Raw genomic sequence first — 12,204 nt, 5'->3', positions numbered from 1 at the left:
ATCGGGTTAATTAACCCGATGTGTGCTGCAGCCACATGTGCACAGAGCAGGAGCCGGCACTGACAGTGAGAGCGGCGGAGGCTTGTAACAAAGGTAAATATCGGGTAACCAAGGACAGGGCTTCTTGGTTACCCGATGTTTACATTGGTTACCAGCCTCCGCAGAAGCCGGCTCCTGCTGCCTGCACATTTAGTTGTTGCTGTCTCGCTGTCACACACAGCGATCTGTGCTTCACAGCGGGACAGCAACAACTAAAAAATGGCCCAGGACATTCAGCAACAACCAACGACCTCACAGCAGGGGCCAGGTTGTTGCTGGATGTCACACACAGCAACATCGCTAGCAACGTCACAAAAGTTGTTCGTTAGCAGCGATGTTGCTAGCGATGTTGCTTAGTGTGACGGGGCCTTTAGCTTCTCCCCAGCAGTGTAGACCCACCAACAGCCACGAAGGTAATCAATATTAGCTTAGTGTCAGTAGGAGGCAGACACTGGGCAGCACTCATTCCAATTTATACCTTGGGTTTCTTGTTTTTTTATTAATGATTTAACTTTTTCTTCAAATACGGCTTGTGATGGGGAGTTGTGTCACTCTGTCATTCCATATAGAGGCCAAGAGCACAGTGTGGAGTTTTCACAACTGTATCCTCTCTGGTCTATAAGGCAGGAGTCTAACCCACTAACATATCAAGAGTGTTTGGGGCTCCATGGAAAAGGGTCCTTGTCACCATATCCCTTCCCGCTTGCCCTTCCTAGCCAGACAGTGCAGGGTGGGAAGTCAGACCCTTTACCTTCCAGCCACCCGATAGACAGAATTCTGGATGCCGATCTGCAAAGTAGGATTCTGGATTTTCAGGACAGGTACCCTCTCCCCTCCCTATGTCCCAGATATTTAAGTGGGCTCCTGGTGAAAAAAAGAGAGGTCTCACTTCTCCCTTCTTTCCCTCTTCCCTGACCTCTTATTCACTTTTTATTTCACTTTTTTTCTTACTTTCCAGGACCAACTGCGATCTTTGCACTGCTCTGGTATTCTCCAGCAGTCCCAAGTCTAAAGTTAGTCCACTGCCTTTGCTGTGACCTACTCCCATGGTCGCACCTTGCGCCCAGCGGCATGGCCATTCACACACCCTGGCTCTCGCAGACGCCTATAAAGAAAGCTCCTCTTTTCAGCCACCCAGTAACCCCCTGACACATTCCTCCCTTTTCTGTGCAGGGAAACTCACTCCTATCTTTTGACTTTTATGTTACTTTTTGCCTGGGATTCTTGTAACAAGAAATTTCCGGACCTCATCACTCTGCCCCAAATTGCAGCACACCCACTATGCCATTCCCCAAGAGCCTGCCACTGCCCATAAGGAGACTGCGCCTTTGATTTGGCCACAGCTCTCTCCCAATCAGTGACCAACCTAACTAAGGTGTCCCAGGCCTTGGTTCAGTCATAGAACGATTGCCTATCCCACTACTTCCCAGGATGAGTTGGCCCCTCCGTTTAGCAGCTCTACTATGTCAGATTACGCAAGCGATAAAAGTAGCGAACAGACAAAAGCTCATCTTCCAGATGTTCTTCGCCCTCAAAGTCCTTGAGGATGGCGTGCCTCTTTCGTTTTTCTTTCTCCAACGCATCAATAGTTCATAGAGTCAGATTCTGATCTGGACAGAACAGAACAGATCTTGAAGCTAAAGAATATAGTGGATAGTTTGACTCTTGCAGTTAATCAGATTCTTAACGTAAAGGACGTTGAGCAGACCCGTATCCTTCTAGAAGATGATGTGTGCTCCTCAGCTTTTTGCCAAACACAAAGAATGAATGAAACACATGAAGGTGTTGTAACCATTTGCTCCTGACCTGCTACAGAAATGGGCAAACTCTCCGCTCTCCTAACTTTCAACACTATTCTTCCCCTCTCTGATAAGGCCTCACTCAAGGATCTGTTTGACAGGCACACAGAGGCTCTCACAAAATCTGCCTTTGAGGCTGCTGAATGACTTTTTGTCCATCATTCGCCTCTACCTGGGTATCCAAGTTGGTTTTGGTCTGGGGAAAAAATCCTTCGCAAAGTATTCTGTTGGACACTCCCACTACCGAACTAGCCGACCAGATCATCCACAGAGGAAAGTACCTTCTGTCAGCTTCTCTAGATTCAGCCACTTGCTCAGCTAACTGTGGCTAGATATATTGTCACAATCCGCAGGGTTTTATGACTGAAGGCATGGAACGCAGATTCGGCTTTCAAAAAGTTTCTCACTAGTTTCCTTTTCTAGGGCTCCCAGCTTTTTGGAGCTAAACTAGACAAGATCATCTCGGACGCCACTGGGGAAAGAGTACTTTGCTATCGCAACCAAAAGACCATGCGTCCACCTCCCAAGAAACGTAAAACTCAGTTTTCCTCCTTTCAACAATCCTCAGTCAGGATTGGAAATCGCCATGTCAAATCTCTTGCCAGCCAGGAGAAGAGGAGACCTTACTTTAAGCCAGCCCCTTCCTGACATGCACAAAGCAACCAGAGCAGACCTTATAGGCCCATATCCAAAACATTTTCTTTGGCATGACTGGTTGTCCCCCACCTGAGAACTTTCACAGGGTGGACCACCATCTCTTCCTGTTCCGGAATGAGTGTTTTTTCAGTAGTCGATGACGCTTGGGGTTTCCACTCTCCCACAGTCTTGTTCTTCTAAATGCTGTCCCCTAAGGCTATGTGCGCACTTACCGGATTTTGCCGCGGTTTTTTTGCGGTTTTGCTGCATGTTTCGCTGCAGAAAATGTTCATAACATCTCTGCAGTGAATCACCAGCAAAACCTATGGGAAAAAAAAATCCTCTGCGCACTAAGCGGATTTTGACAGCTGCATGTTTTGCTGCGGGATTCCCGCAGCAAAAACAATTGCATGTCACTTCTTTTCCGCAGGTAGCTGCGGGATTTCACTCCATTGACTCCAATGTAATCGTGAAATCCCGCAGGGAATAACGCAGGCAGCAAATTCTGTGCGGTTCATTGCGTTTTCCTGCGTTATTCCCTGCGGTATTTCGCGGTTTACCTCCGGTAATGTACATCGCTTGTCTGCGGTTTTGCAGGGAAGTGATGTCATTACAGGAAGAGGAAGCCGTGCAGAGAGTAAACACACACACAGATCACACACACAGACACATCACAGACACAGAACACATAGACACAGACACATAGAACACACATAGAAAGCAAACGGAAATATAGAAAACAAAACACGTGGCCTCCGCTGTATATTTACCGTCCAGCCGAGGTAAGCACACAGCGGCGGCCCGGTATTCTCAGGCTGGGGAGGGAGAGGGGCAGGGTTAATGTCCCCCGCCTCCCTCCCCCTCCCGCAGCCGAGAATATCAGCCGCAGCTGCCCCAGCACTGTTGCATGCATTATGCGGCAGTACCGGCGTGTCCTCGGCTCTTCCTGCCGCCGTGTAGCAGTGGCAGGCAGGGTAATACAAGGGGTTAATGGTGGTGGATCACCGCCATTAACTCCAGGCTTGATCATGGCAGCGTCTATGTGACAGCTGACATGATCAACCCGTAAGTAAAGTGAATAAAACACACAGAAAAATCCTTTATTTTAAATAAAACACAAACAAGCCTTGTTCACCCTTTTATTAACACCTCCCGAAACAAAGCTCCGGCGTAATCCACAGCTCCGACGTCCTGCGAGGCTTGCATCCAGCCGCGACTGACACACAGCGCTGAATGAATGCAGCCTCGCAGCAGACAGCAGAGGTAATTACCGGTCATTTCCCACGGCCGGTAATGTGAACTCACTGCCGACCGTGGGAAATGCAGCGATCTGTCCTCTATCTATCCCTCTATCTATCTATCTATCTATCCATCTATCTATCTGTCTATCTATCCCTCTATCTATTCTTCTGTCTCTTTATCTATCTATCTACTATCTAAGAAGGAAATGATTTTTTTTTTTTTGATTTTTTTTTCAATGTGCTTTATTGCATTGAATGCAATAAGCACATGTACCAACCCGCACGCGGCAAAACCGCGGCAATACCGCGAACAATACCGCGGTAAAACCGCGGCAAACCACATGCGGTTTTCGGGTGCGGTTTGCCGCGGTTTTTACCGCGGGTGCGGTAATCTTTGAGCGCATGCGGAATTTTCTCAAGAAAATTCCATTTCCCAGTGCGCACATAGCCTAAAGAATCCCTCTTTCATTTCCAGTTTCTTCAAAGCTATCGACTTGCTCCACAGGGCAGGCGTCATCATTCCCAGCAGGAACGCTTCTAAGGTTTTTATTTAAACCTCTGTGGTCCCAAAAAAGGATGGCTATGTTTACCCCATCTTGGACCTCAAATTATTAAACAGACTCTTCCATCTGCATCACTTCAGGATGGAGTCCCTTCGTTCGGTAGTAGCCTCCAGGGAGCAGGAGGAGTTCCTATGCTTGGTGAACATCCAGGATGTCTATCTGCACATTGAGCAATTTTCCCAGCTCTTCTTTTCCTGGCTGGAGCTTCTCGTCAGGCATCGGATCCGTGTCCAATCTGACAACACGACGGTTTTGGCACACATCAACCACCCAGAAAAAGTCGAGCAGTGATGTCAGAGGTTTGTCAGATCCTGTTATGAGCTCAACAGCATTTACTCGTATTCTCAGTAGTACACATTCCTGGAGTGGAAAACTTGGCTGCCGACTTTCTAAGTTGAGAAGGCCTTGCCAGGGTGAAGTGGTCCCTGAACCCAAAAGTCTTCAACTAAATCTGCCTCAGATGGGTAATGCCCAACGTCGATCTGATGGCATCCAGACTGAACCACGTTTCCCAATATGTATCCAGATCTCGTGATCCTCCAGCGATCAACTCCGATGTTTAACTAATCAACCATCTCACACATGTTCTGTGGAAGCTTCCAGATGTTCGAGGTCTTCTTTCACAGTGCCGTCTCTTCCACCAGAATTCTGTCACTCGATTTAACGGCATGGGTGTTTAAGTCCGCTGGTTTCTCCAATCAGGTCATCCAGACCATGATTAAGATGAGGAAGCCTTCTTCCTTTCGCATATACCATCATACATGGAAGGCCTTCTTCCGCTAGTGTGAAGCCATTCAGGCCACCCCCATGGATTTTTCTCCTTTTGTCTACCCTCCCTTTTGGCCTTTTTGCAGTCTGGTCTAACAAATCTGGCCTGTCCTTCAGCTCCCTCAAGGGTCAGGTCTCTTGTCTTTCCATTCTTTTCAGAAAAATCTGGTGTCTTGTCCTCACATTAGAACCTTCTTTCAGGAGGTTGTTCATTCTGTTCCTTTTTACCGGCCCCCGGTAGAACCTTGGGACCTCAATATCATTCTGGAAATTCTTCAGTATTCTCCATTCGAACCGTTACAAGAAGTTATGAATAAAGGCATAATTACCCCTGTCAATATATCCACTGTATAGAGTCCCCCTGACGCGTTTCGCTACAGCTTCATCATGATATTTATTGAACCAACCAAAGTTTAAATACAGCTGAATTTTTGTATGATCTAAAAAGGAGATTTTCCTATATATTTATAGTTTTAGCTGTTTTTTCTGTATCTTGTGTCCAATATTAAGCCCTGTATCCACTGTGTTTATCCTGACCTACCACATATGTTTTTATGTATGTTTTAAGCAGTTTATTGACTAATAATTTAAATATATATATTTAAGATAATCTCTTGTTTTCTTCTTGGGTATTTAAGATTCACACCTACACCTTGTCAGATGTGTGCCTCGGTAGAAGGGTCCTGCATGCTTTAGTGGCCCGAGCTAAGACTTAAGGGTACTATCTTTTATGCCCTCCCTTAGGACATCCCATGATTTCCTGTGTCTTCCAATGAAGTAATGTAGAAAAATTTTGGGCTCTCTTTGAGCCTTAATTGAGGGACAAAGCACCCTTCTGTAAGTATGTTGGTTAAACTGTGTTGTTGACAGCTATGTTCTTACCTTACTGTTGCTCCTCGACTGCTTTCTCTGTAACTGGATAACTTCTTACACTGGGTGTTCACTGTTGGGTAGGAGCTAACTTTTTTGCATAGTGTCAGCAGCATACACCCCATGGTTTTTACGTTGCATAACCAACATCTTCTTTTCAACATTATTTTTTTTTTATTTTTTTATGCTGTTCACATTAAATATTCTGTTGAACTAAGTTTTCAGGTTATTATAATTTGTAACAACTTTTTAATGTGTAGATTATTTTGTTTTGTGTAATGTATGTGGAATAAATTGTTTTACTAAGTTACGTGTTTTTCATATTTATTGGAGGTATTGTTTATTTAACTTTGTAATATGTTTTTTCATTATATTTTATATAATTTTATATTTGTTAATGTTCCCTTTTGTAGACTATCTCTTTTGTGGTTTTCTTCATGTTTTTTTCTTTTTCACATAATATACATAGATATATTTCAACTGTTCTCCTTGTCAAGAAACTAAACTGTGTTTGTGAGAGACTGCCATTATATTAACTATATTGACGCATTGCGGCCATAGTGTGTGTTTTTTGATTTTGCCATGGCAAGAAAAGCACTATTTTTTAGAGATTTAAAATAAATAAATAAATAAATAAATAAATTGCAGTTTTACTGTGTTCATGGCAAGGAAAACACATCATGACCACAAACAAACCAAAATGTTATTCGCCTCTTAACTACATTTTAGTTTACCATACTTGAGTTTAAAACTGATGGATGAAAGACAAGAATTGATAAATCTGCCCCCTCCCTTACCTCCCTCTAAAAAAAAAAAAAAACCCCCACCAATTTACCTGTTTCAAACTTTTAATCTTGGAGAGCCTAGAGCAAAAGTTGTTGCAAGACGGTAGTTAATTGGTAAATAGGGGAATAGATGTTAATCTAATGTTATGCTCCAATTCTTGGGCAGCTGCAGGCTGTTATTTTTAGTATGGGAAGAGCCAAATAACTATGTACCTTCCCGACTGATATTACCCCCCCAGCTGTCTGCTTTACCTTGGCTGGTTATCAAAAATGTCAGTCTATTTTTTTTTTGTTTTGTTTGTTTATTTAATTCCCTGCAGCGAACTGAGAGTCACAGGTGTCCAGGCATCTTCCCCATGCTGTTCCCTATCCAATTCAGCAATTTTCCATTTCCCCTCCCCTCCTGTTACGATGCTTTAAAAAAAACAAAACACTCAAGTTTCCCTTTGACGTCTGTTATACTCGTTACTCGAGTTGAGCCAATCCGAGCGTCCAGCCTGCTCGATTTAAGTACCAAGCACACAAGAATTTTATTGCTCGCTCATCACTACTTATGACACCTTTCATGCAGGCTTATAGAATAAGCATCTTTATTATAGAAATTGCGTCTTTCTTATTTCATCATCATTATTGCATTGTTAGTAGCTAGTCTTATTACATTATCTATTTAATCTATTGAACCTTCAGTATTCTGTAATCTTAGGGTGACCAATCAAAAAACCCAAACTCTGCTCCAATAACATCCTAATTACAGTTGCATCACCTACTTTTATAAATGCTCTCTGTGTAAGGTATACAGTTTTAGCATTTCTAAGCGAAGTTTTAGGATTTCTTAGCTTAGTTTTTCAGCATATTGCCGTTTCTATATGTTTTTTCAGATATGCCTTGTTCTTACATTAACAAAGTAAATCATTTTGCTACATATGCGGAGAAGTCACTTTTGCATTGCAAAGGCGAAACTTGACTACCATGATAAAGAAACCCTACAACTTGTATTTTGGCTGCAGAATAGACGATCAGGACAAGAGTTGGACTCCACGCATCTGCTGCAATAGATATAGATTACATCATACCTAGTGGTTACCTGTGAAGAGGCAATCTATGCCTCTTACAGTCCAGATGATGGGGAGAGAGACAATTGCTATTTCTGTATGGTGCCCCACATTAGGAAAGGAGTTTCAAAAAAGAAGTGGACTTTAGAGTATCCAAACCTTCCATCTGCAATACTCCTAGTACCACATACAGTCATATGAAAAAGTTTGGGCACCCCTATTGATGTTAACCTTTTTTCTTTATAACAATTTGGGTTTTTGCAACAGCTATTTCAGTTTCCTATATCTAATAACTGATGGACTGAGTAATATTTCTGGATTGAAATGAGGTTTATTGTACTAACAGAAAATGAGCAATCCGCATTTAATCAAAATTTGACCGCTGCAATAGTATGGGGACCCTTATCAATTTCTTGATTTGAACACTCTTAACTACTTTTTACTGACTTACTGAAGCACTAAATTGGTTTTGTAACCTCATTGAGCTTTGAACTGCATAGGCAGGTGTATCCAATCATGAGAAAAGGTATTTAAGGTGGCCACTTGCAAGTTGTTCTCCTATTTGAATCTCCTATGAAGAGTGGCATCATGGGCTCCTCAAAACAACTCTCAAATGATCTGAAAACAAAGATTATTCAACATAGTTGTTCAGGGGAAGGATACAAAAAGTTGTCTCAGAGATTTAAACTGTCAGTTTCCACTGTGAGGAACATAGTAAGGAAATGGAAGAACACAGTTACAGTTCTTGTTAAGCCCAGAAGTGGCAGGCCAAGAAAAATATCAGAAAGGCAGAGAAGAAGAATGGTGAGAACAGTCAAGGACAATCCACAGACCACCTCCAAAGACCTGCAGCATCATCTTGCTGCAGATGGTGTCAATGTGCATCGGTCAACAATACAGCGCACTTTACACAAGGAGAAGCTGTATGGGAAAGTGATGTGAAAGAAGCAGTTTCTGCAAGCACGCCACAAACAGAGTCCCCTGAGGTATGCAAAAGCACATTTGGAAAAGCCAGTTACATTTTGGAAGAAGGTCCTGTGGACTGATGAAACAAAGATTGAGCTGTTTGGTCATACAAAAAGACGTTATGCATGGAGGCAAAAAAACACGGCATTCCAAGAAAAGCACTTGCTACCCACAGTAAAATTTGGTGGAGGTTCCATCATGCTTTGGAGCTGTGTGGCCAATGCCGGCACCGGGAATCTTGTTAAAGTTGAGGGTCGCATGGATTCAACTCAGTATCAGCAGATTCTTGACAATAATGTGCAAGAATCAGTGACGAAGTTGAAGTTACGCAGGGGATGGATATTTCAGCAAGACAATGATCCAAAACACCGCTCCAAATCTACTCAGGCATTCTTGCAGAGGAACAATTACAATGTTCTGGAATGGCCGTCCCAGTCCCCAGACCTGAATATCATTGAAAATCTGTGGGATGATTTGAAGCGTGCTGTCCATGCTCGGCGACCATCAAACTTAACTGAACTGGAATTGTTTTGTAAACAGGAATGGTCAAATATACCTTCATCCAGGAACTCATTAAAAGCTACAGGAAGTGACTAGAGGCTGGGATTTTTGCAAAAGGAGGATCTACAAAATATTAATGTCACTTTTATGTTGAGGTGCCCATACTTTTGCACCTGTCAAATTTTGTTTAAATGCGGATTGCACATTTTTTACAGGACCAAGCCATAAGTATGATTACCAATGCAGACACAGAGTATGTACATTCAAAAATTTCTAATATGTCTACAAATATATGTATATAACACGCTGTAATGATAAAATGCAGATATATGTGCATAAAATGATATCGACCACGTGATACCATACTAATTTATCAGCGGCACAAATACAGCCAAGTAAGGAAAAAAATTTTTGCCACAGAAAATGACAAACAAGGTATTATTATAGCATAAGTGACAATATACATACACACATCATGTAAAGCACATGATAATGCGCAATGCATGAAGTGTGTAACAAAGGCAAGTAGAAAAAAGGCTCTTGTTGTTATATGTAACTTGAAAATAACCATTAGTTTAAATGCACATCATACCTGCCACAGTGTATGGTCCTGGTGTCACGTCCACGTCCTGACCCCCTCATTTCATAACAGAACCTGACACAACTTTTGAAAATATTGTTGACACTTTTACCATTTCTTTCCTAACTGACAAAATCTCTCAGGTCTGAATGAGCCCTAGGGTAGAGTATACGTTCACATGCCCTAATTTCAGCATATATGTCCAAGGAATAAGTGGGGAAGTTCTAATGTTGTCCAACCATAAAGTCGAGTATTGGGGATTTCTGTAACAACGTGTCATTGTCAGGATCCATATATTATCCTGTGTTAAATAATGTTTCTACTTGATACTGCAGCTATGCTGAGGTCGGCTCAGAGAGGAGGCGCGAGCTTGGTATTGAAGATTCCCCACCTGCGATCATCGCGGATAAAGTGAGTGCTTGTCTTTTGTCTTCCTAACTTTTGCTTCTTGAATAACTTTGTTAAAATGTCCATTTTTTTAGTTAAAAAAATAATAAAAAAAAAATAAATATATATATATATTTATTATATATATATATATATATATATATATATATGTATATGTATATGTATATATATATATATATATATATATATATATATATATATATATATATATATATACATATATATATGTATTTATTATATATATATGTATATACAGTTAGGTCCAGAAATATTTGGACAGTGACACAATTTTCGCGAGTTGGGCTCTGCATGCCACCACATTGGATTTGAAATGAAACCTCTACAACAGAATTCAAGTGCAGCTTGTAAGGTTTAATCTGAAGGTTTGAACAAAAATATCTGATAGAAATTGTAGGAATTGTACACATTTCTTTACAAACACTCCACATTTTAGGAGGTCAAAAGTAATTGGACAAATAAACCAAACCCAAACAAAATATTTTTATTTTCAATATTTTGTTGCGAATCCTTTGGAGGCAATCACTGCCTTAAGTCTGGAACCCCCCATGGACATCACCAAACGCTGGGTTTCCTCCTTCTTAATGCTTTGCCAGGCCTTTACAGCCGCAGCCTTCAGGTCTTGCTTGTTTGTGGGTCTTTCCGTCTTAAGTCTGGATTTGAGCAAGTGAAATGCATGCTCAATTGGGTTAAGATCTGGTGATTGACTTGGCCATTGCAGAATGTTCCACTTTTTTGCACTCATGAACTCCTGGGTAGCTTTGGTTGTATGCTTGGGGTCATTGTCCATCTGTACTATGAAGCGCCGTCCGATCAACTTTGCTGCATTTGGCTGAATCTGGGCTGAAAGTATATCCCGGTACACTTCAGAATTCATCCGGCTACTCTTGTCTGCTGTTATGTCATCAATAAACACAAGTGACCCAGTGCCATTGAAAGCCATGCATGCCCATGCCATCACGTTGCCTCCACCATGTTTTACAGAGGATGTGGTGTGCCTTGGATCATGTGCCGTTCCCTTTCTTCTGCAAACTTTTTTCTTCCCATCATTCTGGTACAGGCTGATCTTTGTCTCATCTGTCCATAGAATACTTTTCCAGAACTGAGCTGGCTTCATGAGGTGTTTTTCAGCAAATTTAACTCTGGCCTGTCTATTTTTGGGATTGATGAATGGTTTGCATCTAGATGTGAACCCTTTGTATTTACTTTCATGGAGTCTTCTCTTTACTGTTGACTTAGAGACAGATACACCTACTTCACTGAGAGTGTTCTGGACTTCAGTTGATGTTGTGAACGGGTTCTTCTTCACCAAAGAAAGTATGCGGCGATCATCCACCACTGTTGTCATCCGTGGACGCCCAGGCCTTTTTGAGTTCCCAAGCTCACCAGTCAATTCCTTTTTTCTCAGAATGTACCCGACTGTTGATTTTGCTACTCCAAGCATGTCTGCTATCTCTCTGATGGATTTTTTCTTTTTTTTCAGCCTCAGGATGTTCTGCTTCACCTCAATTGAGAGTTCCTTAGACCGCATGTTGTCTGGTCACAGCAACAGCTTCCAAATGCAAAACCACACACCTGTAATCAACCCCAGACCTTTTAACTACTTCATTGATTACAGGTTAATGAGGGAGAAGCCTTCAGAGTTAATTGCAGCCCTTAGAGTCCCTTGTCCAATTACTTTTGGTCCCTTGAAAAAGAGGAGGCTATGCATTACAGAGCTATGATTCCTAAACCCTTTCTCCGATTTGGATGTGAAAACTCTCATATTGCAGCTGGGAGTGTGCACTTTCAGCCCATATTATATATATAATTGTATTTCTGAACATGTTTTTGTAAACAGCTAAAATAACAAAACTTGTGTCACTGTCCAAATATTTCTGGACCTAACTGTACACATACACAGTCCCTCACAGAAGTTCTGTCGCTTATCCATGTTATGTAGGTAAAAGCTTATAACCTGACTTTAAATTCATCCATT

General features: G+C 41.9%; 1 protein-coding gene across 2 annotated transcripts in view; it reads left to right on the top strand.

Moving 5' to 3' along the window:
- Nucleotides 1-12,204, top strand: part of CLOCK (clock circadian regulator) — an 81,608-nt gene that overhangs the window by 48,406 nt on the left and 20,998 nt on the right. For both annotated transcript variants that reach the window (XM_075347051.1, XM_075347050.1), the window contains one exon: nt 10,136-10,211. In XM_075347051.1, the coding sequence (XP_075203166.1) occupies nt 10,136-10,211 (76 nt within the window). The remainder of the gene's footprint in view (nt 1-10,135; nt 10,212-12,204) is intronic.

This window comes from Anomaloglossus baeobatrachus, chromosome 1 (assembly GCF_048569485.1).
Source record: "Anomaloglossus baeobatrachus isolate aAnoBae1 chromosome 1, aAnoBae1.hap1, whole genome shotgun sequence".
Taxonomy (NCBI): domain Eukaryota; kingdom Metazoa; phylum Chordata; class Amphibia; order Anura; family Aromobatidae; genus Anomaloglossus; species Anomaloglossus baeobatrachus.
This window is presented reverse-complemented; position numbering and strand designations above follow the sequence as displayed.